At 40.8% G+C, this 24,933-nt stretch overlaps 1 protein-coding gene across 1 annotated transcript in view; it reads left to right on the top strand.

Annotated features, from left to right (window-relative positions):
* Positions 1-24,933, top strand: part of NSMCE2 (NSE2 (MMS21) homolog, SMC5-SMC6 complex SUMO ligase) — a 214,032-nt gene that overhangs the window by 47,642 nt on the left and 141,457 nt on the right. The window contains 1 exon segment of the mRNA XM_082719719.1: positions 18,667-18,820. Within this exon segment, the coding sequence (XP_082575845.1) occupies positions 18,667-18,820 (154 nt within the window).

The following is a 24,933-nucleotide window of genomic DNA, read 5'->3' as shown; positions in this document are numbered from 1 at the left end:
GGAGGGAAAAGTGCCATATAAAGGCATGGTCTTGGCTTTCTGTCCTGTTAACTTTTAATCTCTTTCTCTTACCACAGAAAAGCTGACTACAGGGTGATTTAAATTCACGAGGCCTCCTAAACCACCCAAACTGGGTATTAAATGGTAAGGGGTCACTTGTGTCTTGTTCCCACCCCACAGCCTAAACTGGAAGGAAAAATGTATAAGTTTTACATTCACTTTTTGCCCTTAATTTAGTCATCTTTTTGGTAAATGTTTATTTCTGTCTCCCCTCCCTGCCCACCTCCCAAGAGTTTTGCATAAATCTCTTGTAACAGTTCAACAAGTGACTCATGTAGATGGGGCTCGCTCAGTCCCTGAGTCACTTCATTATGAAACACTTAAGAATTGAGTATCTATATTTAACAATGAGGAAATAATGTAAAACAATTTATAATTTCTGATCTGATCCTGTTAGTGACTAACTCATCAACAAGGAAGGTGGAAATTAATGAAAATTCACAAAGCCAGACAAAATTAGTCTAAAAATAAAGTCTGAATAAGTCGCCATCACCTTTAATTCTTTCTCCCCCTTTCTTGAGCAGTTGGGGTTTGATTGATAAGAGTGTTGGTCTGGGAAATAAAGACCTGGCTTCTAATCCTCATTCTGCCATGCAGTGACCTTGGAAAAGCCAGGCTAATTCTGTACTACAGCTTCCTTATTTCTAGAATCAGAGTGATAATAGTATTTGTCCTGCATACCTCACTGGGTAGTGGTAAATAAAATGAGATTATATAAACAGGAATGTGTTGTGGACCTTTCCCCCCAAAAAAGGTGAAAGGTAGTTCAGTGAGTTGTTACATATGGCCACAGGACTAAAGAGTGAAGGGTACTTCCTGATTCTGCAGAAAAAGATGGGGAAGGGAGTCTCTGTTAGCTCTTAGAGCTGGGAAGAGAAAGATACCTATCATTCCAAGTGTTTGGATTTCTAAATTAAATAATGGAACACCATCTCCTATATAAATAACATTCAGAGGCTAAGCAAATTTTTAAAAATCATTTAATCATAAGTAGTTCATTGTGATCCAAATTGTATAAAACTGTAATAAGACCATCTGAAATATGGGTATGATTTTTTGTTTAAAATGTTCTGGAAGATTTAGCCTAGGCCTGGGCAATGATGAATTTATTTCTCCTCCGGCTTCCCCAGTTATATTTGCCCAGGGCTATTGATGGTTTGCTTAAATCAGATTTGAAAATGTCCCCTGGCCTTTGAGTGAAATTCTGAAAACTATTTCCTTCACTCCAAATAAGGGGAGAGAAGCCCTCAGGGCTCCTTGACCTCTTTAATGATCACAGCAATCCTCCAGTTAGGAAGGGTAGATGTGATGGACTCTGAGCCTCCAGGAGGTTAAGGGACTCGCTCAGGTCACATGGTTATTCTCAAGAGGTTATTCTGAATCTCAGTGTTTTTGTTTGTGGGTTTTTTTTTTTTTTTTAAGTTTTATTTAAGTAGTCTTTATATGGCATGCGGGGCCCAAACTCAGGATCCCAAGATAAAGAGCCAGTGCTCCTTTGACTAAGCCAGCCAGGTGCTTCTGAAACTTGGTGTTTTAACCTGTAATTCAAGGCTATTGTCATGCCTCAAGACAGATGGAGTTCACTTAGTTTACTTTGAGTTGTAGATTTCATTTGGGAGGAAGAATGCTTTTGTCTAGTGTCCCTTATGCTTCTGATCTTAACCACCTGTCTTATTACTAGTTGCCCAAAGGTAAAGGTTTGGGACATTTAGTCTAAACAAAAAGTGACTCTTCACATTGATTTGACTTGCATAAGGAGGGGGAGGGGGACTCTGTTAGTAATAAAGAACTGCTTGTAAAAGAATATTGTTATATGTAACTGTTTTATCAGAAAAAAAGAAAACTTTAGAGAGCCCAGTATTGACCCTTCTGATTTGTCTGTGTTATAATTTAAAAGTGGCTCTAGTGTGAATATGAAGGAATTTTAAGGATTTGAAATAAAAATGAAGTAAATCTTTTTCCCCCAGTTTTTTATTGATGCTTTATGTTTACATTATTAAAATATTCAGTCCTTCCCATAACAAAAGTATACCCAGCCCACATCTCTCCAGTGCTCGTTCTGTTGTGCTTCGTTAATTCAGGTTGAGTAACTTGTTTTTTTCTTGCCAGATATAGATTTGTTCATGATTAATTATTTTAGAAGCCCTGAGGGAGAAGTCTCTCCATGTTCAGTGTGTGACATTTTATGGGACACGTAAGGAATATTCACTGGGGTAGAGGAAAGAACACTGCAGTTGGAATCAGAAGGCCCCCTCATCCTTGCTTCTCCACTGGGTAACCGTGGGGCATGGGTTAGGGACTTGTCTTCCCGAAATCCTCAGTTTCCTTACCTGTAAAACGAGGGTGACACATCGGAGGGCTGTTACAAGGATTAAATGAGATAATGTAAGTAAAGTGCTTCATGCCTTCACAGGAAGTGAGGTTTCACATAGTAGGCACTTAGAAAATATTAATTGCCTCTTTTAGTCTCCATGCACAAGGTTGCTGTGAAATTAAATTGGAAAACAGAATATGAAAGCTGGTTTATAAATGTTTAAATATCATCTCAGTATGAGGGGTTATTTTCCATTGACTGCTCCTTTCTTTAGCACTTCTGGAGTCAAACATGTTGGAGAATCGATAGAAGTAAGTTATGGCTAGAAGATCTGGGTTTTACAGGGTGGCCACCAAGTCTGGGAATGTAAGTGCGCACACAATACATGGCTTAATTATATAATATGACACTGCATTATGAAATAGCATTATCTGCGTTTCTAGGCTTGGTGGCTACCCTGTACTCAGTTCTGCCCCCTGTTAGGTTTCAAGGAAGTTATTTAATCTCTCTGGGCAATGAGAATTAAATTATGTAAATTGTTTTAAAAAGTTTTATGTAGACTATGAAGCATCTGACTGGTTTTGTCTTGGTTATTGTTTTAATTTTCCTGGGTCGAGTGGCGTTCTGATTAGGTTTGTGATGGATGGACTTCATTTTCATTTAGTCGCGAAACCTTTCTCGTAAGGGATGAATTGGAAGGCAAAAGGTAATTTGATAGCTTTAGTAGTGGGAAGTAATTTCAAGCATTAGGAGGCCATATTAATTATAGAGAAGGCAGCATCAGAGAATGTGATAGGCTGCTGGACGGGAGTGAATGGAACCCGTAAGGGTAAGGAGCATTAATGCACTACTGGAGTATTCGTAATTCCATCGTCTTTATTGTATTGGGTGAGATGTGATAACTGAAGGAAAGATCCAGCTTCATATCCAGGGACCGCCCTCATTCCATGCTGTAGTTATGTAATAATGGTATAAAGAGAAGGAATTTGAAGTCAGACGTCCTGTTTAGCAGAATCTTTGAGGTAATTAAGAATGTTAGAGGTTATAGACTTAGAGGGAAAAATGTAGTATTTCTGAAATGGGTATTTTGCCTTCTTTATAGTTCCTTCAGTCATACTGGATGGGTTTTCTGATGGATACTCAGAGGGAACAGAAGGGAAAAAACAACTAGCATTTTCCCTTTCTTTTATATGATAATAGAAATGGTGAATTTGTTCTTTTGGTTATTAAGATCCTCTGGTTCACAGAGGGTATGACTGGAAGACCAGAGAAGACACGGAACATGACGAGATGCTCTGACTGCCCAATGGTACCAGCTGTCATAAAGGCTGGTCTTCTCAGTTCCCAGTGCCCAGAAAGAAAGTTCTTCCATGAAACTTAGCATTCACCATTCTCCTCTCAAGTGTGCTTTCTTCAGGAGAGCTAACACCAAGTATGTATATCCCTCCTGCTGCTATCTCCCCTCTACACACTCACACAAACACTAGAGCAAGGAACACCTCTTCCACTGTTCTGATTGTAAAGCAGAGGGCCTCCTTACCACCAGATAGCCCTGTATCACCAACCACCGCTGAGTTGTATAGAAACGGGAAGTTCATCTAAATGTGTGTAAGAAAATGGAGATCCTCAGTAATTAGGGCTTTTCCAGGAATCTTGAGTTTGATGGATGTAACACAGAATAAGCAGGTAGGGAAGGTCATAATAAAAGGTCATGTATTGAGAGTTGCACTGAAAGAATTACAAAGTCAATCCCAAAGCAAAGAGGCCGTGAAAGAAATAGGATGGGAATGGTTGTAGTATGGGGGGAAAATCTGTGAACTCTTTTATGTAGAACAAAATTTTTCTTACATTAGAAATGTAAGTTTGGGGGACAGTTTTCTCAGTTCCACCTGCCCCCATGTCTCCGAGGTGGTGAGAGTGAGGAGGGGTAGAACCTTAATCCCTGATGGGAAAGCATATGCCATCTGGGAAACGTCTCTGTGTCGAAACCAACCTGAAAGTCCGTTCGGTTGTTCAAAGGTCTCCTTAATCATGTAGTTAGAATGTTTCATTTGATAAGCATTACCTCACTTATCATTTCAAAAACTGTTAGAAGGATTTTTGAAATCACGACTTGATAGACTTCATTTCTGTGGGATGTTTGTCTGTATGTGGACCGCTGGTGACTTTAAGCTGCCCTTCTGAAGAGCACAGCCTCCAGATCACAGATTCGTGATGACTGTGGGAAAAGGCTACAAAAACACGGTTCTTTGTGTAGACTCTACACTAAACTGAGCAAGTCCCTTTGACAGGCTCGTGGGAATGACTGTATACCCAGCTGCCTTTGGAAGGAGGGAGAAGAGAGGCATCGGGTGAGGGTGGAAGAAAAGGGAAAAGACTCGTTCTTTTCTGCCTCTTGCTCTTTTTCAAACTGGACAGGGTACTTCATGGTCACTGGTTCCACGGGTTCATGCTTCCCACCTCAGCTTCCTGTTACCGTGACCTGTCTGCCATGTGTGGCAGGAAATACAGAGCATTTTTTAGTGCCAAGTGTGCCTGACGCCCTCCTGGCACTTTCTCTGCGCTCCGGTGGCTCCTCACGCCAGCCTGCGGGGCGGGTAACGAACATTCTTAGGGAAGTGAGGAAGCGGAGGCTGACAGTTCCGGGCCTTGCCCGAGGTAACTCGCCCTGTGAGAAGCTCAGTGGCTGTCATTCGGTCATTTTCTTGTTTGACTTCTCTACTATCGATCACCCCCCTCCCGAAGTGTTAAGTTCCATTTACGACAACACGTGTCCGTTTTTCCTTCTAGCTGCTGGCCACTTCTCCATGTCTCCTTGGTGAGCCCTCCTTACATCTCTCCGTCCCCTAAATCTTTGTATTCCTACTTGTTCTTCAGCCACTCTTCCCACACTGCACTCTCCTCTCGAGAGATCGCTTCTACGCTTCTACGCTTGTGACTTGAATCCCTGTCTTCGTGCCGCCAAGGCTGTTGATGCTGTTGACGCCTGTCCAGGCATCCTGCTGACATCCACGCTTGCATGTGCTCCTTAAATTCAGTAGGCATCAGGGAGAACTTTTCCCCGTGGTTTCCGTCTGGGGTGCTAGAACTTCGTAAATGGCGATATCATCGGCTCAGCTTCTTGCACCAGCAAGTTGGTGGGCCTGCTTCCTCCTCTGGGCTCCTCCCGGCATGTGCTCCTTCTCCAGACCTGACCGACTCTCAGGCGAGTTCACCGGCCTCATCCCCATCTTGGGCCTTGAGTCTCCCATGGTGTGTTTGCTTAGCGTTTGCTCCCTTCCAGTGTTTTCTGTCTAGTAGGCCATGTGATCTTTCTAAATTACAAATTTTCGTGATTTTACCCACTCTTCCCACAACTTTACCTTCTTCAGTTATTCCTTAATACTCAAGATTAAATTCAAACGTCTTTACCTGGTATATACCCCTGCTTAACTCCCTAATCTCACTTTCACCATTCTTTTATGCCAGTTCTTAGAATGTTCTCCTGTCTCTGGCCTCAGTACCCATTGTTCTTTTTACTGGGGGTGCTCTTCTCCCACTTGGAAATAGCTAGCACCTTCCTACCCTTGACGGACTTAGCATGGCTCCTTTTTAACCGTCCTCCCTGACACGGCCCGATCTCTGTTGGCCAAGTGTGTTACTCTCGTGTGCTCTTCTAACACTGTGCACTTAATCATTTTTCATAGCTTTTGTAGCTGTACCCCTGCCTTCTCTCCAGAGCCAGGTCTCACATACACAACTGTCTTCCCATTTCCACTTCATTTCCTTCCTGCCAGCATTGCACATTTCAACCTTCCAAAACGAAACTCTTAATTTTTTTTTTTCTCCCAAACCAGCTGTTTCTCCAGACGTGTCCACCTCAGAATATGGCAACTATACTATTTCATTCAGTCAGGGCAAGATCAGAGTTGTCCTGGGCTTCTTCCTTGTTTCACGACCCATATCCAGCCCATCAGTAAACCCTATTGTTTGTACCTAGAATGTGACCGCCTCTGACTTGTCTGCTGCTGTCACCCTAATCCACAGCACCGTTACCCTTGTGTAGATGACTGCAGTGGCCTGCTTTTCCTTGGTCTCTGCTTCTGCCCTTCCTCCCTAAAATCTATCCTTCTCATAACAGCCAAAGTGATCCTTTAAACAGAAAATCAGATCTTCTCACTCCTGCCCAAACCTTCCCATCTCTCTCAGAATGAGGGTTAAAGGTCACACACTGGCCTCTTTGACCTGTCGCACCCTCCATCCACCCACCCTTACTTCTCACCTCATCTGCTCTTCGCTTCAGGTCTCTGTTCAAACGTTGTTTTCTCAGTGAAGCCTTCCCTGACTGTCCATCAGAGGTGAGCTCACCTACCCCACCCTGTGTTATTGTTCTCCATAGCACTCATTATCTTCTGGTTAATTATTTTATTATTTCGGTACCGATTTTCTCAACTAGATGTAAACTCTGTGAGGTCAGGGACTTGGGCTCTTTAGTTTGCTACTGTTTTGTAGCATCTGGAGCAGTGCACGGCCCCAGTGGGCACACAGTAACTATTCGGTGAGGTCTAGGGTAGTAGTTAAGTCATGGACTTGGGAGTTGAACAGACCTGCAAATGTAGTGAACCCGAGCCCCAGCGGGCTCTAGGACTACTCGGAGTTAGACCACTCCTCAGCCTCAATTTCCTAGTTTGTAATGTAGGGATGTGTTCGTGCTCACTTCTCAGGTTGTGTGTTTGTCTGGAGAGGGGATTAACTAAAACAAGTGCTGCGAAGTGCTTAGCTCAGTACTTTGCCCGTAATAAAGTACGAATTAAGAGCAGTTGCTGCTGCTGGTTCTGCTGCCGATTCTTATCCAGTGACATTTAGTTGCTTTTCACTGTCCATCTCCTCCCCCAGACCTTAAATTCAGCTGAATATTTACCTTGGTTTTGTAGTAATAATAACACAGAAGAGAGGGGTGGGGGGTAGGGGGATTACTTGGAGGTGGTGAAATGTACAAACTTCAAGATATCAGAAATAAGTTCTGGGGGCGTACTATAAAGTGTCAGCAGCGACAGCCGTGTGGTGATAACAAGACTGGTAACGGTGCTTCTTAGGGCCCAGAAGTATTCTGTAAGTAATCACTTTCTGGTAGTGCTTCCTGCCACAAGTAGGAGTGTTCTACATCTGCGCTATCCAGAAAAGTAGCCACTGGCTACTGGCATTTGAAATGTGACAGTGTGACTGAGGAACTGAATTTAAAAATTTTTAATTTTAATTTAGTTTTAAATAACCACATGTGGGGGCACCTGGGTGGCTCGGACAGTTAACTCTTGATTTCGGGTCAGGTCATGATCTCAGGTTCCTGGGATCAAACCCTGTGTTGGCATCTGTTTGAGGATTCTTTCTCTCTCTCTCTCCTTCCCTCCGCTTCCATCCCTCCCACCCTCTAAAATAAGTAAATTTAAAAAAACAAAAACAAAACCTACAAGTGGCTAGTGGCTTCTGTATTTGAATTTCAACACTCCAAATTCTTTAAACATATTAACTCATTCAATATTCACAACGCCCTCTGGCCTGGGTAGAGTGGCTGAGTGGTTAAGTAACTTGCCCAAGATCACACAGCTAGTGGGAGGCAGAGCTGAGATTTGAAGGTCAAATCTCCTGGTAATCTGGTTCCAAGGTCTGCTGGCACTTTTTACATTGTAGCTCCTCATGTCTTTCTCAAGAATTGAAGTTCCAGGCCCAGGGCCAACATGATGCCCGTGTTCCTGCTGCAAGGGAGGCGGAGAAAGCCAGTTTCTGGTTCTACCCCAGTGAAGCGTCTCTCTTAAGGTGGGGGACTCCCCAAACATAGGAAGAATGTTCAAAAGGTTCTAGACCAGTGAGCTTGGCTGCTCAATCTCTGAATATACTTTTCTTCCAGACTTAAATTTGCAAACAGCAGGAATAATAACAAAATGCATCCTACTAACCTGTTGCAGTTCTCTCTCATCTCATCACTTGCTTGTCTTTCCCCCGAATGGTGGAATGCTCAAACATCTTACTAGTTACTGTTGCCAATGCCAGGATATTTGTGCCATGCCCACTTTTTTTGGTTTGCTTATTATGTTTGTTTGTTATTATGGTGCTATAACTTTTTAAAAAATATTAGAAGAGGAAAGAGAGAAATTAGGTAAGACCATAAATATGTATGTCAAACATAAGAAGATACATGCAAGGATTACTTCTGTCTTAGCTGTTGCCATTGATCCTGACCCCATAGTTGGTATTTTTAATTCCTTTTCTCCACTACTCGTTCTATGCTCTCTTTGCCCTCAGCCAGCTCTCAGCTGACTTGTAGGTTTTTATCTGACTGGAACACCTCGACATTCATTCCTGGGGTATCTGTGTTCTTGATGGTCCTGTCTCTATGGAGTTATTTCTGACTTCCATTATCTTTTACTATTAGAAATGGCAAACCCAGGAGGTGTTTCACATCCCTGACACACACCTCCCTTTTCTCACTCTGGAGCAGCCATCCTCTTTACCCTTGATAATCAAAATTCATAGCTCCAACCAGTTCAGTAACCTCATTTTTCATCTGTCTCTTCAGTGTCATGAGGAGCTCAAAATTGTTAGGTTGCAGTTTAAGCTTCCAAATCAGTGGAGGCTTTGTTGAGTCCCTTGGTGAAATCATTCTTTTCTTGGGTACTGAAGACTGTTCAACCAGCAGAACCAGAGTTGCAACCATTGCGGGGGGAGGAGGGGGTCAGGGTGGGGGAATGCAAGTTGGTCATTAGGTGTGAAGACAGGGAGATGAGATGTACTTGTCCCTTGCTTCCTGGCCCATGTGTTCTGGCTACTGGAGAAAAAATGTCCTATATTATTCACTGGTTACAGGCATCCTGTGGGGCATTAACTGAATTTCAAGTAAATGATTTAGCATTCTGGAAGATAATCTTTCTGGATAATGGGGTACTTGGTAAGATCAGAAAATCCCATTAGCATCAACCCATTGCTGTACTTTTTTCAAAGCAAGATCTTGAGTGAAATACCATAAAGATAAATAAGGCATTTAGTAATCCTATGGATGACAGAGGCATGGCAGACAAGAAAGGCAATTTCAGATTCAGAATAAGTGGCCAGATGAACTAAAGATTTGAGGATACATGCGTGCAATCAAGTATGTCTTCCTAAAATGAAGATAGAGTATAAAAGTTCGTTCTGAGTTATTACTTGGAGGCACAAGCAAGCAAAATTAAGTTGAAAGGAGATTCAGATGAGTTCAGATCATTGATCATTGACTCAGTGTGTCCTTGGACAAGATGCTTAACTACTATTAACTGCCCGTTCCTCACATCTTTAAAACTGGGATAATGATACTTGTATGTATAAAGCTTTGAACCACCCCCATGAAAGGTGCCCTGCAAGTACACTGTTTGTGAATAACAATAATCAGCCTCCTCTTACCCTCCCATCAGTGTGACCTGTGTTTAAATTGAACAGTGCTTCAAAAGATTGCCTATGAAATGATGTTCTCAATATTAATGTTGTACATGCTCTCCTAGCATCCGATACATTTCCTTCACAGCACTAACCACAGTTGGTGATATTGTATTTGACTCTTTGGATAATGCTGGTTCCCTTCACTAGACCCTAAACCCCATGAGAACAGCAGGGTGGACATTGTCACTGTCACATATCCAATGCCTAGCTCAGTACCTGCGTGTGGTAGGCATTCAGTAAATATTTACTGAACAGATGAATGAATAAATAGTGCATGTTTCCATGAATTCTGTCAAAACAAAATAAAGCAAAAAATAAAAAGTAAAAAAAAAGCTCAAGAGGCAAAAATCAGTAGGTTGATTCCCCAGTGCCCCCCATATGGGAATCTAATGCTGTAGTCTGTGTAAATAAGTGATTCCTGTTGGTCATAATCTTATAGGAGGAATGGTGCCATGAGAAATTCATTGGAGTAATTTTCAACAGAATAAATGTTTAGTAACAGATGCACATACGCGGCAAGTTGCCTCATTCAACTGCCATCTGTTGGGCAACTATCTATTCTAGCAGGACTGGTCCATTAGAACTAGACCAACAGCACTCTCACACATGTTTAAGTTTATTTTCAAAATTTTTCTGAAAGCCTTGAAGGATGAGAGGTGTTTCCATGTCTGGTAGGCAGCTGCTTCATAATGGTGTATTGCAACACCTTGGCAAACTATGAAGTCCATTCGATGTGTCATAATGCTCAACAAGGAAGTATTCTCTCTTAAGTGTTTTGTCAGAAGTCAAACTAAATAATGGCGCTAGGTAACTCACTCAACTACAAATAATTGGGTCCAACAGAGTTCATTGCAGATTGTGCAATTGACAACAGAAACTGCTGTGAGCTGAAGGCTATAATCCATGCTGGTCATCATTAGTGTAAGATATATATATATATATCTAACATACGTGTGTGTGTGTGTGTGTGTGTGTGTGTGTGTGTGTTTGTGTTTTAAACAGGGCAAAGACAGTATAGTAAACTCTGTGGGACATCTAGTGTGACTCCATGTGTACATGCAGTTATGTTATACCCAGTGAAAGCATAATGATCCTTGGCCTGGACATGTCTTTCAATAAAAACTTTACCAAGCTTTTTTCTATATAAAGGTGGAGACAGTGTTGGCCTATATAAATTTACCTTGTGCATGACCAGTTAGGTTGGTGCTGTGTCATAAGTATGGGCCAACTTCCATAAATGGCTCAGTGCTTAGTATAATGCCTGGTACCCAGTTGGTACTTAGCAAATATTTGTTGAATGAATGTTCTAGAACCAATCCAGGTAATTCTCACTGGATTCCCAGCATGAAAGCGGGTCCCGTAGCCTTAGATCAAGTTGAGTGCGAGTTAGACCTTCGAATACTTAGTGTCCTGAGCAGAACGCATAGCAAATTGCTTATCACTGTGGTGTGCCCATAATAAACTTCTAAAGGCTGTGTGATTTCTAAAATGTAAATCATCAGGTATGTGTTTTTTGGGGAGCCAAACATGTAACAGTGGCTGTTTTAGAGAGTAAATCTATCTGAGTTTTGGTTTAGTTACAAGAATGACTAATTTTATACTAGATTCTCACATGATTCAAAGTGTGTGAATGACTCAGCCCATTAATATCCTTAGCTCCTGTGATCTCCCCTCCCAGTGAAATGATAGCTATAAGGCAATAATGATAATTGGAGGAGGAGAAGAAGACGACCTTGACTTTGCCCTCAGGCAATAAAATAAAATACTTTGAGTAATTGCATATGTATACAATACTGTTTGAAAGAAATCGGATGTGTTGTAATATTTAAAATTTTATGTTAAAGCATGTTGAAAATGACATGGTTAAGGACTAAATTCTGCTGTTTGTTTCAACCATTATCAGTTGCTCTAAAACAATCAACTTCTTTAAAGACAAAGAGCCATCGGGTTCTATGTTAGTTGTTGATAGCTCATTGATTGACTTCTCCTTGCTGACATAGAGAAATACTGCAGTCATAGGAGCGTTGGGTCCCCATTCAATGGAGCTAAACATTCGTGAGTGATTTTGAGCTGAAACTGAACAGTTAGTTGGAGGCCTATGGGACTTTGGGGGTGTTTGTGTGTGTGTGTGTGTTTTTCCCCTATTAAATTGCTACATCTTGTTGAAACAATTAATTGAACAAGGTCTGGATATTTCGAAGTCAGCACTTTGTATCTCTGCTTTTGCTAAAGTCCCCAAAGACCCAGTCCCCACATCCAGTGCACACTTCTCATTCCCTATGTAGCTTGACTTCTCTGTAGCATCTGACAGATCTTGAAATTCCTTCCAGGACTTTTGGGGTATTTTCTTTTGCCTGTCTTCTTAACACTTGTCCTTCTTTCTAGACTCCTCTAGCTGCCCTATGGATGTGGTATTCTCCATAGTTCCTGCCTTGGTCCTTTTGGTTTCTATTTAGTCTTCTTGGTAAACCCATTCATTTCTGTGGTTTCTACTAAAATCTACACAGTGATTCCTCCATGTGGATGTTTCCCTGTCAGGCTGCTGAGCTGCAGACCTGTATATCCAGGCACCCCAAAGATAAGTGTGCAATGACAGCAACAGTGACAGCTCCTCATTGTCTAATATTCTGTGTGGTCGACCGCTTGGTGCTTTGTTGCTTCATTCCATCTATTTTTCTCAGCATCACTGGCGAGGCAAATACTATTGGCATTTTCTAAACTTGTAAGTGAGGAAACTAAGGTTAGATGCATTTAGTAACTTTCCCAAGGCCATTCAGTTAGCAGGGCCTCATTTTTAATCCCAGGTGTAGAGCCCAAGTTTTTCATCATAAATGCTTTGGGTTAGCACATCAGAATGGAATCCTTTACTTTCTTCTCTGCTTTTTGTTATTTTTTCCCACTATTCTCTGCCCTGCTTGAAAGGAACATATTTCATCCCTCAAGTAGAAATCTGGGAGTTGTACTGGACCCCCAAATATTGTGGATCACAGAAGTACTTTTAATTTTATGTCTTAAAATACCTCCTTTGTATTAAATGGAAGTTTCAAAGCCATCGGCTTTAGGCTGATGTATTTAAAAACTAGAAAACATGCCACCGAAAAATCTGTATGTCTGATTTTTCTTTAAAAGCTTGGACTTGCTCTCTCACGCGGCCACAGTCATGTGCGCTGTGTAGCAGCTTCCTCTCACCTGGGGCTTGTACTGTCTGCTTTACCATGCTCTCACCACTTCCTGTTGTCCTCTTATTGGGGGTTTCCTCAGATCTTTGTCCAGCCCTGCAGGCATTTTTGACACCTGGTAGAGACTGTTGTGCTTTCCCAGCTGGTCTTCCTTCCTCTCTAGTTTTTGCCCTAGAGAATGATTTTCTCAAATGAAATCTGTGACTCGCTTTCTCTTCGTGTTTGTGATTTGTTTCCCCACTGGCTCCTTCTTCTTAGTCCACAAGCACGTTCAAGGCTGCAAGCTAAAGGCAAAAGGAAAAGAATATAACATTTTGAACATCCACTACATGTCAAAGTGAAACACAAACACGATTTAATGAGGTCTTCACAACACTGAAGTGGGTGTTCTTGAATCCTAATTAAGAGATCAGAGAAATCCCAGACCTGGAAGGATTGTCCCGAGATCCATATACAGGTTGGTTTCAGATCTGTCTGATTCCTGGTTCCATGTTCTTTTTCCTCCATTATGTCACCTTGATTTCAAGCTGCTTTTGTCCTCTGTGCAAGTAAACGAGGCTCTTCAGCGCTTTCCCATGATCTACTCCCATGTCTCTCTTCCTTTGCTGCCAAACTTTCTTCATCTGTTACCACAGAACTCCCTTAATCTCTTCTCTCATCTCAATACAATATTATTTGGCTGCCCCGTAGTTCACTCATTCATCAACATCTTTGGAGCATCTGCTTTACAACAGGAAGTACACTAGACACCAGGCAAATAGTCCTTGCCTGAGAGAAGCTTCACAGGCTGGTGGGTTGAGACAAGTTAGTTGTTCCACTGCAGTGTACAGAGTACCTAGTAACCAAGTCCAGTCTCCTTTTAGACCTTATCTTACTGAGCTCTCTTGCATCATTTTCCTAAAGGACAATCACCTCTGTTAAGGAAATTTTCTCATTTTCTTTCTTCTGTGGCATTCCTCACACCTGGTTGGTTTTTTTTGTTGCTGTTGTTTATTGTTTGTTTTTGTTTTTGTTTTTGTTTGTTTGTTTTTGCTTCTTTTAGAGTTCTTTTTGCATCTCTTCTTTCTGTTCTGGTCTCATTTTAAATGTCTTTCCTGCTGCATACTAGATCTCTCCACTTTGACAGACATTCACGATTGCACCCTTCTTTCCTTAAGAAAGTATAGTTTGCTTACTAGCCCATATTAACTATTAAACATCCTGGAGTCATCCACAATCCCTTGTCCTCCTTACAAAAAGACTTGGCCTTTCTATTTTAAAAATGGCATTACAGGGCACCTGGGTGGCTCAGTTGGTTAGGCGTCTGCCTTCGGTTCAGGTCTTGGTCCTGGGGTCGTGATATCCAGCCCACGTTAGGCTCCCTGCTCAGCAGGAAACCTGCTTCTCCCTCTCTTCCTACTTGTGCTCTCTTTCTGTCAAATAAATAAAAAAAAATTTTTTTAAATGGCATTACAATTTGGTCAAATTGCCAGCACCTCTGTCCTTAGTTAACCTACAGCAATAACTTCCTTCTCCTTTCTTGTCTGAAGGGCATCTTTACATGCTTTAACTTTAGCAATTAATTTTTAAAAATTTCTCATGCTATTCTTACTTTACTCCTATAATTTTTTAGGGTCTTTCCTGCTGCCTGTTGGTCAGGTCTCACTTTCAAAGCTATTCACCATTTTCTCCTGATCAACTTTTCTGGTTTCTCTCCTATTTAGCTACAGTGCTTAGCCCATGGAAGGTACTCACTGAATACTGGATGGGTAAGTGGGTGGTGCATAAAAACCTGACCTTTCTCCCCCAAGGGCAGTATCAGAGTCCCATTATGTAAGTATGGTATCTGCTAAGTTCCCTTCCTGATAGTTTGTCATTTTTAATTTACAGTGGTGTAAAGATGAGTAATCTATGAGCTGTTTTTTTTTTTTTTTTATTGTTGTTGTTGTTTTTAATCCTGTTTCAGGGGCGCCTGGTGGTTCAGTTGGTTAAGTATCCACCGCTTGATACCTCCTCAGTACGTGATCTCAGGGTCGTGAGATCAAGCCCCATGTCCGCCTTCCTGCCTCCAGGTGCATGCTTACACTCTCTCTCTCTGTCAAATAAATAAATAAATCCTTATTTTAAAAAATCCTGTTTCATAGATTTAGTAACCCAGTGTATGTACTCAATTGTATTCCCCCCAAATTCATATGTTGAAGTCCTGATCCCCAGTACCTTAGAATGAGACTGTTTTGGAGATAAGTTTTTTTTTTTTTTTTAATATTTTATTTATTTATTTGACAGAGAGAGATCACAAGTAGGCAGAGAGGCAGGCAGAGAGAGAGAAGAGGAGGAAGCAGACTCCCTGCTGAGCAGAGAGCCCGATGCGGGACTCGATCCCAGGACCCTGAGATCATGACCTGAGCCGAAGGCAGCGGCTTAACCCACTGAGCCACCCAGGCGCCCAGGAGATAAGGTTTTTAAAGAGGTTTCATTTTAAGTTAAAATGAAGTCATTGGATGGACCTCGATCCACTAGACTGCTGTCCTTCTAAGAAAGGGGAATTCGGACACAGACACATAGAAGGAACACCATGTAAGGACTTAAGGAGAAGATGGCCATTGACAAGCCAAAGACTCCCAACCCCCACGTCTGTTAAGGAAATATTTTCTACTGGTTAAGCCTCCTAGTCTGTGGTGGCTTATATTGTTGTGACAGCCTTAGCAAACTCATACACCCTGTGCCTTTTAATTCATTTAGGTTTTAAGTTCTGTGTCTAGGGACTTTTTCCTTAGGAAAGGGATGGACCAAGGATCCAATAAAATCTCTCCCCTAATCTCAGGTTTCTTGGAAGTATTTTAAATTTGTCCTGCGGCTAGAGGGCTGTCCTTGTCTTTTTCGGACCAGATAGCACTTATGATCAGCTACCTAAAGACTGGGTTTTTTCCTTCCCATTTTGGGATTATGTATCTTATTTCAATTGAAGATACAAAGCAAGATACCATTTGAAATATCATTAATCCCCATTTATTGCATTGATTTTAAACAGATAAGGAGTTTAATATTTTCCGGGCTCGCGTTTTGATAGCTCGAGTACAGTAAGTTCTCTCTGCGGTACACAGTTGTGCCAACCTCAGCATCACATTTCCAGAGAAGATATTTGCTGCAGTGAATGTTACGTGCTTCCCAGCAGTTCTTTTGAGGTTCTGGCCTTGGGGGATAGAAGTGTTCTGAATCCCTACATCTGGTTTATTCAGGTTTATTATCATGAATATCTGGTGTATTCTAGTCCTGTTTCACGTTACCATATCGCCAACCTCAAAATGCCTGTCCCTCTCTATTTCCTCCGCCCCCATGTTCTAACCAGCTCCTCAGCAGTGGTGGTACTGAAGCTAGGGAAATTAAATGTGTTGAGTGGGTTAGAGACTTTATTAGAAAAGACCTTTTGTGTATATTGATCATCTGCTCTGTTCTGCTCTGATTGCCTCAGATTAAATAATAATTTCAACCCCATTAAAGACCTTGAGAAGGTTCACCTTTATACCTGCCTATAATGTCACTATTAACATCTCAGGTGGATCTGAGTCCATTTTATTTTACAAATACAGAATGAGAGGCTGTAATTCTTTTCTGAGAACTTGTAATTTATTTTCTATATCTGCTCTGAACTTCATGCTACGATCTTGAACTTGTTTTGTCTTGTTCTATCCGTGGTAGAGGTGGAGGATCACTAGTCACCATGTATAACTGCTCTTTTTCTTGAGACATGAGGCATTATTAAATTGCCTCTCTACTTTCTCTTTTCCAAACTGAGCTTTATTGGTTCTTTAGCCTTACAGGACTTATTTTGAATTTTTAATTATATACAAGACGTGTCATTAAAGCCTCTCCATATTTTTCACAAGTCTCTTTGATGATGGATCCAGCACTAGTTGAATATCATCCGTACAATGAGAAGGCAGTCAGTTTCTACACACAGTACATTAGGCACTTTGGTTTCATGCTTAATTTTGATTTTTGACTTAACTAATTAAAATCCATAGCAGTTAAACAAATGAAGATTCTATAATTCTTTTTTCCATGACAGAGGGTGATTGAAACATAAATTGCAAGTACTCTTTTGACTTCATATGTATTGATACTCAGATTCGGAGACGTCAGAGTATATCCCATTGACTGGAACCCAAAGCAAGAATTTTCTGTGTCTGTCTTACAGTCTTAATGTTGCCTCCAACCAACTGGATTATAGTAAACAAGCCATTTAATTCTTACTACATAATTGTATGTATTTATGAGACTGAAGAAGGTAGAGATCAAGGTTGGATGAACTCTAAGTTGTCTTCCAGCTGAGAAATTGCATTGTGTACTCTCCTCATGATGGTCAGGTGATCAGTTGTGGGGTTTTAGTGGGTAAGTACATTGGAGCATGTAAGATTAATTCGCTTGAAATATATCGAGTACATACATCAAATACTACCTACTACATGCCCCACAGTGATAAATCACACATTTTTCAAAGAGTGCATTTTATTAGGGGAAAGGAACATGTAAAAATAAATGCAGTTGTCTATTACGGGGGCTGTGCTAGAAGTCCAAGGCGTGTTGGGACATGAGGGAAAGTTGGGTGAATTTTGCTTGGTGGCAGGAGCATCAGGGAAAGGCCAGTGATTCAAGGGGCCAAATATGAAGGCCTGAGGAAGAGCAGCAGTCAGACCGAAGTGATGTGGGGGTGGGGAGGCAGCAGCCTGATAGCAGCTGGAGGTTGAGAAAGTGGAAACAGTGGATACAGATTATTTTTTTTTCCAAGGAGCTGGACTATAAAGACAAAAAAACTGAGGGGAATGGGCAGGGATTAGAGGAAGTTGTTTGTTGTTAAATTTGGGAATAAAGAGCTAACTTAGAGGTTTTGGGGGGAAAGCTTCTAGAGGGCAAAGTTCTGACAGATGAAGAAGATGGAATTAAGAATGAACTTGAAAGCAGGATTGAGGATAGAAAGAAAAACAGAGAGCTAGAACAGATAACGGTGATAAAGAAAACATAGCGAAGTGTTCTTTGTGGCATCTGGGAGGTAGGTGAATGGCAAAGTGCAATTCTTTCAACTTTGCCACGTGTTGGAAAGTTTTATAAAAAAAAAATATTGGGAGGAACAAAAGGAATGTAGATTGAGAGTTTAGCTTTGAACAGAACAGGGAGACACTTACTCCTAGTTGTGTCAGCGGATGGTGAAATTGAAGTTTAAAGCCTCAACTTCTTCATGAAGTCTGAGCCACTCTCCCCCACTGGGGCAGAGAGAGAACAGAGGAGAACCGAGCAGCATGAAGGCTGGAATCAGTGCTTGGGGAGTAGGTAGGGGGACTGAGCAGACCTGGTGAAAAAGGAGGAAGCCATGAGGCTCAAGTTCCGGTGAAGTTGGAGGGCACAGAGTTGCACTGGTGTGAGAGTTTTCCCTAGTAGTCGTCAGAAGATTGCAAGTTAGTAGGGCACCGGGCGAGGGTGTAATAAGCAAACGGTGAGTGGACGGGATGAATGGCTCCCCCAACTGTTTACCATCAGCCTGTTCGGGAATAAGTCTCAGCCTCGCTGGTTCTGTTGGGATTCTGTTTTCTACCTCACTGTATTTTTATTTGTGTGAAATGAGATAAAAATAATGTTACAAAATGGTATCATGGTAACATTTAACTGAGATAATTGTATTGTCTTCCTTAGGTAAAAGAAGAACGTCCAGAAAAAATACCAGATCTTAAATTATTAGTGGAGAAGAAATTTTTGGCTTTACAGAATAAGAATTGTGATGCAGACTTCCAAAATAATGCAAAATTTGTACAGTTTAAACAGCAGCTGAAGGAACTAAAGAAGCAATGTAAGTCTGCATGCTTTGCTTTTTGGTTTGGCTTTTTGAAATTAGGGAAATGACCTGATAAACAGCCCCAGAAGACTGATTTTATAAAGTTTGCCTATCTGCTTGGCTTGATTCTGTTTCTGAATTGCTTTTTATTGTTGTTGCAATTCTGTATTTTGTCTAACTTTTGGTTCAAATCAGCCTGTCCATTTCTGAAAGCCAACAGTTTCCACAAAGTGCTAAGAAAATTCCCCAGCAGCTCCACAAAGTGACACTGTGTTGTCCCGCTGCTGGGGAGGGGAATTGGGACATCAAAACGGAACTATTTTATTAAAATAGCAATGGTGTATTTCAGATTTTAAAAAGCTGTGCCATGCTTTTAAAAGAACCACTTTGAATTCTAGTTTTGCTGTTTTGGAGTAGTAGTGGCAGTGTTTTCTCAAACTAGGTTTTTTCTTCTCAAATACGGACTGGGATCCTCTCGATCCCTTCTGTCTTTTGTGATAGCATAAATTCCATGAGACTGTGATTGTGAATCCAACATAATTTTGATTTAAAAATGAGATTGGGAAAAATGACCCATTATACAAAAAAAATTTGTTGACGGTATCTGACAGAAGTAGATCTTTTCTACACAGTGAAGTACATTCATCCTTTCTTCTCCTCCTCTTTCTGCATAATCCACGTAACAGCTTTATGTAATTTGGGGCCTTTTTACATTAGCACAGGTTGTCATTCTTCTAGGCTCCCAAGTCTCATTCCTTAAAGAATTGGATTGTGAAGCAAATAACTTGTTTGTAAACTTCAGTTTCCCATTGTCTTCTTTCACATACACATGGAGGAGCACTGTCGTAGGAGATGTGAATTTCCTTCACATTTGTACTTAGTGGAAGGATTCACATTTTGAAATAAGCTTTCTTTTAAATATAAGCATTTTCCTTAAATTGATGCTGAGGTCTCAAAAAATGACTGAGGAAGCAGCTCTACTTTTGTCTATTTTACAAGTAACTTAAGTTTCACAATTTGGAATGTTTTGCAATCATGATGAGACTTTTGCTTTTACGTGGATTTAACAGTAAGCATTTTCTCCATGTTTTTGTCTGTTTTTTTGTTGTTGTTGTTTGGCCATCATAGCTACCAGAATCCTTCTAATATAAATTGCATGATCCCCTCACTTGGGTAATAATCCCTCAAACATGTTATAATTTACTAGTGTCTTCCTGATCTTAAAGGTGCGAGTGAATTTCAGTTTGGGTGTGGGTCGGGACAGCTAAATGCATTTTGTTTTTCTGTGTAGAGCCAATAATGACAGATTATGGCAGATTTAGCATACGACCGTAATTCTTGATCTTTTTTAGATATTTGATAATACAGATTGACAGATAAATATCTAAAAATATGAATTTCTTCTGCCTTTGTTATTGTTTATGAAGTTATTATTCCATAAGAGAAAGCTAAAAAGACTTTTAGAATTATATACTCACGAGGGAATATTTTTTTATGAAAGGTACGTAATTCAACAAAATGACAAATATAGGAATCATGGTTATTATTTCTTAAGTTCTCTCTAAAATGGTCAGGGGTGGAGGGGTGGAGGTGGTTTCCCCAGGCTGGCGGTATTGTGCATCATTTGGATAGACAGTTAAACTTTATGACAAAGTAAATTTATACCGAAAGAAATACTTCCTTATGTAGGATTTCCTTATATATGTTAACACTGGAATTAAGACGATTTTCCCTTTTTGTTTCTCCTAAAATACTCTCTTAAAAAGTTTTTAAATCGCAAATGACAGAACAAGTACAATATTAATACCCTCCTTAAATGCTCTATAAGGCACATATACTTTACATGCAAAATGCAAGTAAAGTGTGTTACTAGTACCGTCAAACTAGCACCATGTCTACTGGATTTTATTGCTTTAGATGGGATGCCGCTGTTAGGATGCTGATTGTTATCAGGAGCCCACAGTTCTTGTGAGGCCACGTCGGAGGGACTAGGATTTATACAGGAGCCAGTGAATGTTTGTTTTGAGATATATCCTGAAGGTGAGGAATTATTATTTATTTTAATTAATTAATTAATTAATTAATATTTTTTTAAAGATTGGAAACTACAAGCCAGGGAGAGATTCTTGCTTCTAGTTGCCTATTTTGGCAAAGCAAAGGTTGAATCAATTTTGGCGGCTCCACAAATCTGAAGGGTTCTTTCATGAAAAGCACCACCACGCTCTCCCCAACTTTATTTACACAAACATAAATTGCATGGGATTAAATTTTGCCAAATCAGGATCCAATCGCAGACACTCGAGGAAGCTCCTTGACTGGGCGGGGAGAGGGGGGAGGCAAGATGGAGACTGAAATCAGGTGGTGTGCGGAAGGGGCCTACAAGCCCCGTTAAGTTAAAGGAGTTAAGTTAACTCAGCTGTGGCTCGGCAGCTGGCTCTCTTGAACCCTCGGGTCTCAGGATCGCTTTACATTTTTAAAATGTACGGAGGCCTCCAGAGAGCTTTTGTTTACGTGGGTTGTAGCTCTTGACATTTATCACATTAGAAATAAAAACAAATTTCAAAAATATTATTAATCCATTTAAAAAATCAGTAGTAAGCCCCATACGTGTTACCATAAAGCGGATTATGAAATACAACTATGTATTTTCTAAACATAAGGAAAAATTAGGGAGAAGTGTGACATTGTTTTCCATTTTTGCAAATCCCTTCAATTTCTGGCTTAATAGAAGGCAGCTGGATCCTCATATTTGCTTCTGCACTCGGTCTGTTGTGGCGCATTGTTTTGCTTCAAGTCTACAGAGAAATTCTGGCCGCACACATGCGTAGTTGGACTTGCTGAAAGGATCTTGCAGACCACCCGAAGTTCTCATTTTGAGAACCACAAATTTAGGCTAGAGATCAGTAGACTACAGCCTGTGGGCCAAGTGCAGCCTGCCTCCTGTTTCTCTGTGGCCTGAAAGCCAAGAATGGTGTTTTTCCATTTTTAAATTGTCTGGAGAAAAGTTAAGAGAAGGATAATATTTTGTGATGTGTGAAAATTCCATAAAATTCAGATTTCAAAATAAAGTTTTATTGGAATGGAGACACTCATTCGTTTCCACATTTCTGTGTGTGCTTTATGCTGTCATGGCCGAGTTGAGTCGTTATATGAGAGACCATCTGGCAAACAAAGCTTTTAATATTTGTTGCCTGGCTCTTTACAGAAAGAAAGTTTACTGACCTTTGGCGTAAACCATAATCAGAAACAAGGACATTTGCGGGGGAGGGGTTGTGGGTTTTTTTTTTTTTAACTTTAGATTTTTCCATAAATACTATACATCTGTCTTAGGTACGTTCAGAACACTCTGAGTTGACTGCTGTCTATGAATCATTGCATTTGGTGCTCTAAGATCAGTAAAAGGCAGAGTCCCTGTATTTGGAAAAGACTATATATACATAGATGAAAAAATGTGAGAACCATTAATAACAACAGATCAAAACCAAAGAAAAATGCAAGAAACAGCTGTTCTACAACGTAGGAGAGAGTCAGAATGGGAAAATGCAGCCTTTATTTGTCACTAACATTGCCAATCAATTGCTAGGGGCCGTGTGGAGCTATATGTTCAGAAAGAGTCAGAGGCTGGATTCAGGCCCAGCAGGAAAGAGTGTGTGGAAGGATTATGGTGGGAAAGAGAAGGGATACTACAAATATCTGGTATTTGCTGTCCCTAGAATATAACATAACAGGCCCGCTGTACTCATTTAAAGATAGGATTTCACAAAAGGTAACATACTTAAGTTGCACACAGTAATTTTTTTAGTAGTTATTTATGACTTTGGATACTACCAGGCATTAGATACAACTTCTTGGAATAGTTTACTGACTCCTGGTCTAAACCACAGTCAGAATGAGGGCAGGTTTTTGGTTTGGGTTGTTGTTTATTTAACTTTTTCTATAAATTTTTTTTCAATAATTTTTCTATAAATACCATATCTGGGGACCCATTGTGCTATATATTAGAGATATTGTGTAGTTCCAGCTTCATAAAATTATTACCAAAATCAAATGAAACAGTGGATCTTCTGTTTTAGATTCTGAAAGCTTGTATTAGATTCCTGATTCTTGTTACTGAGAATGGGCCTCTAAAGCATAGTGGAAAGATTATGAGCTTAGCAGCCAGGAGACCTGGGTTCGAGTCACTGAATGTGTAGCCTGGTTTGCCCGCCAATGCCCATTTTTCTTGCCCAGAGGCATACAAATCAAGATTCTCGGAGGCATACAAATCAAGATTGATTGAAGGTAATTTTTACACTTGGTGGTGGTGATGATAATTGAGTTAGGGAACAGTTCCCAAAAAAAAGGATTCCATTTCCCTAAATGGGAATCATGCTCTTAACGAACCCAAGTTGTGAACCCAACGGTATGATTTGGTTCAAGGCAGACATAATAACCCTACTTTCTTGGGTAAAGTGGTCAGGTAATTTCTCTCTTCCTTGACTATTTAACTGTCTTCACTACTCCAGCCTACGGTTTCCTGCACTTTAGCATCAGGAAAACTTAATCAGAATGTACAACTAGCCCTGTATGGACACTTGCTCAAGTCATCAAACAACCTTTCTTCTGTCCTTTATTCATTCACCTATTATGTAATTAGCAGCATGAGTAGTTTTAGTGTAGGTCAGCAAGGCGGAAATTGAGGACATTAGACAATAATTGGATGACATTTAGAAACCTTTGAAATATAAGGGCTTCACTTCATGATCAAAAATACAATCGATTGAATCTGTGATCTTTAGTATTAAAATAATCTAAGATCAAATGTAATTCTTTTGATACATTTTAAATGCTTAAAGGTGAGCATTTTTTTAATGCAAATTTGCTAATCTGAGTACATTCACCAGAAATTTGTACAGTGTATTTAGGTCACATAGGAGATATGTAGGATATAAGATATGGAGATAACCGGATCCACAAGTGAACTTAGAAATCATTGTCAGTCATGGTGACACTTTATACTGTGATTTCATAATTATCTGGACTCATGAATCAACTCTGTACCTTCACTTTAAACACACTTCATTTAAATGTCAAAACTGATAGACTAGGGAGTGGCCATTCGCTTCCCAGAAGGATTTCCTCGGGTCATTAAATTGGGAGCACCTCTGGAACTTTGGAACACCTTCACTGAACTATGCCTAGTGGGTTGCTGTCCCTTTCCTTCAGCATCCATTCAAAAACCACAGTGTAGTTCCACAAGGGTAGGGACTTTGATGTTTTGGTTACCTTGAACTCCAGGCTGATCTAGGGCACAGGTCCCTGATTATCTCAAGAGTCTTCAGGAGGACTGTCGTGTACTTAAGAACTTATCCCTTGTCTAAAGGAGACACCTGCCACCCATGCCTGTCCGTTGCTGCTGTGCATAGGTGTGGACCCACTGTGGCCAGACAGTTGTGCGGGTTCTTTAGGGAAACCCAGATTCTAGCTGCTTGATTTTTCCATTACTAGATTTTTAAAACTCTATGCAAACAAAACTGTCAGTCTGTGACCTTTAGTTTTACTTTCTCATAATACCGCTTTGGTCAGTGCCTTTGTAGGCACTTGATGAGAATACTGCCAGTTAACAGTAGAGTATGATTTCTTCAGAGAAAGGGGTGGTCTTGCTTTCAAGAAACTCCAGACTAAGGCCAGATTGTGCATTTCACGTCATTTGGGAGTAGGTTCTCTTGCAAAGCCGATAGAGATTTTTGTGGTGAGGGGCTGAGTGTGGGAGCCCCTTACCTAGACGCAGGTGAGCCGCAGGGTTATAGAGGGGACTGGCACCTTCGAAGGTTGATGGAGACCGTGTGTGAGTGTTGTAACCTGGAAGGAAAGATGAGGAAGAAGCACAGGTGGTGCCAAGAGGGAGAATGTTTGGCTGTGCCTGGACATATGTTGAGTGTATTTCAACTGGGCAAAGTGTTGAGCAACCTGACTTGATCCTGATACTCTTCAACGCATAAATCTCTTTGTCATATGATATAACTGTCTGTCCAAACAGTGTGCATTGCTGGCCTGCAATTAACCAAAAGCCCAGGCCCCTTCAAGGCAGGAATGGTTTCATAATCTCCCCTGTATTCCTTTTGTTCTTCATATAATCAGAGTTTGGT

Source organism: Mustela nivalis (assembly GCF_964662115.1).
Source record: "Mustela nivalis genome assembly, chromosome: 2".
NCBI classification, from domain to species: Eukaryota; Metazoa; Chordata; class Mammalia; order Carnivora; family Mustelidae; genus Mustela; species Mustela nivalis.
The sequence above is the reverse complement of the archived record's forward strand: the minus strand, read 5'-3'. Positions and strand labels throughout refer to the sequence as shown.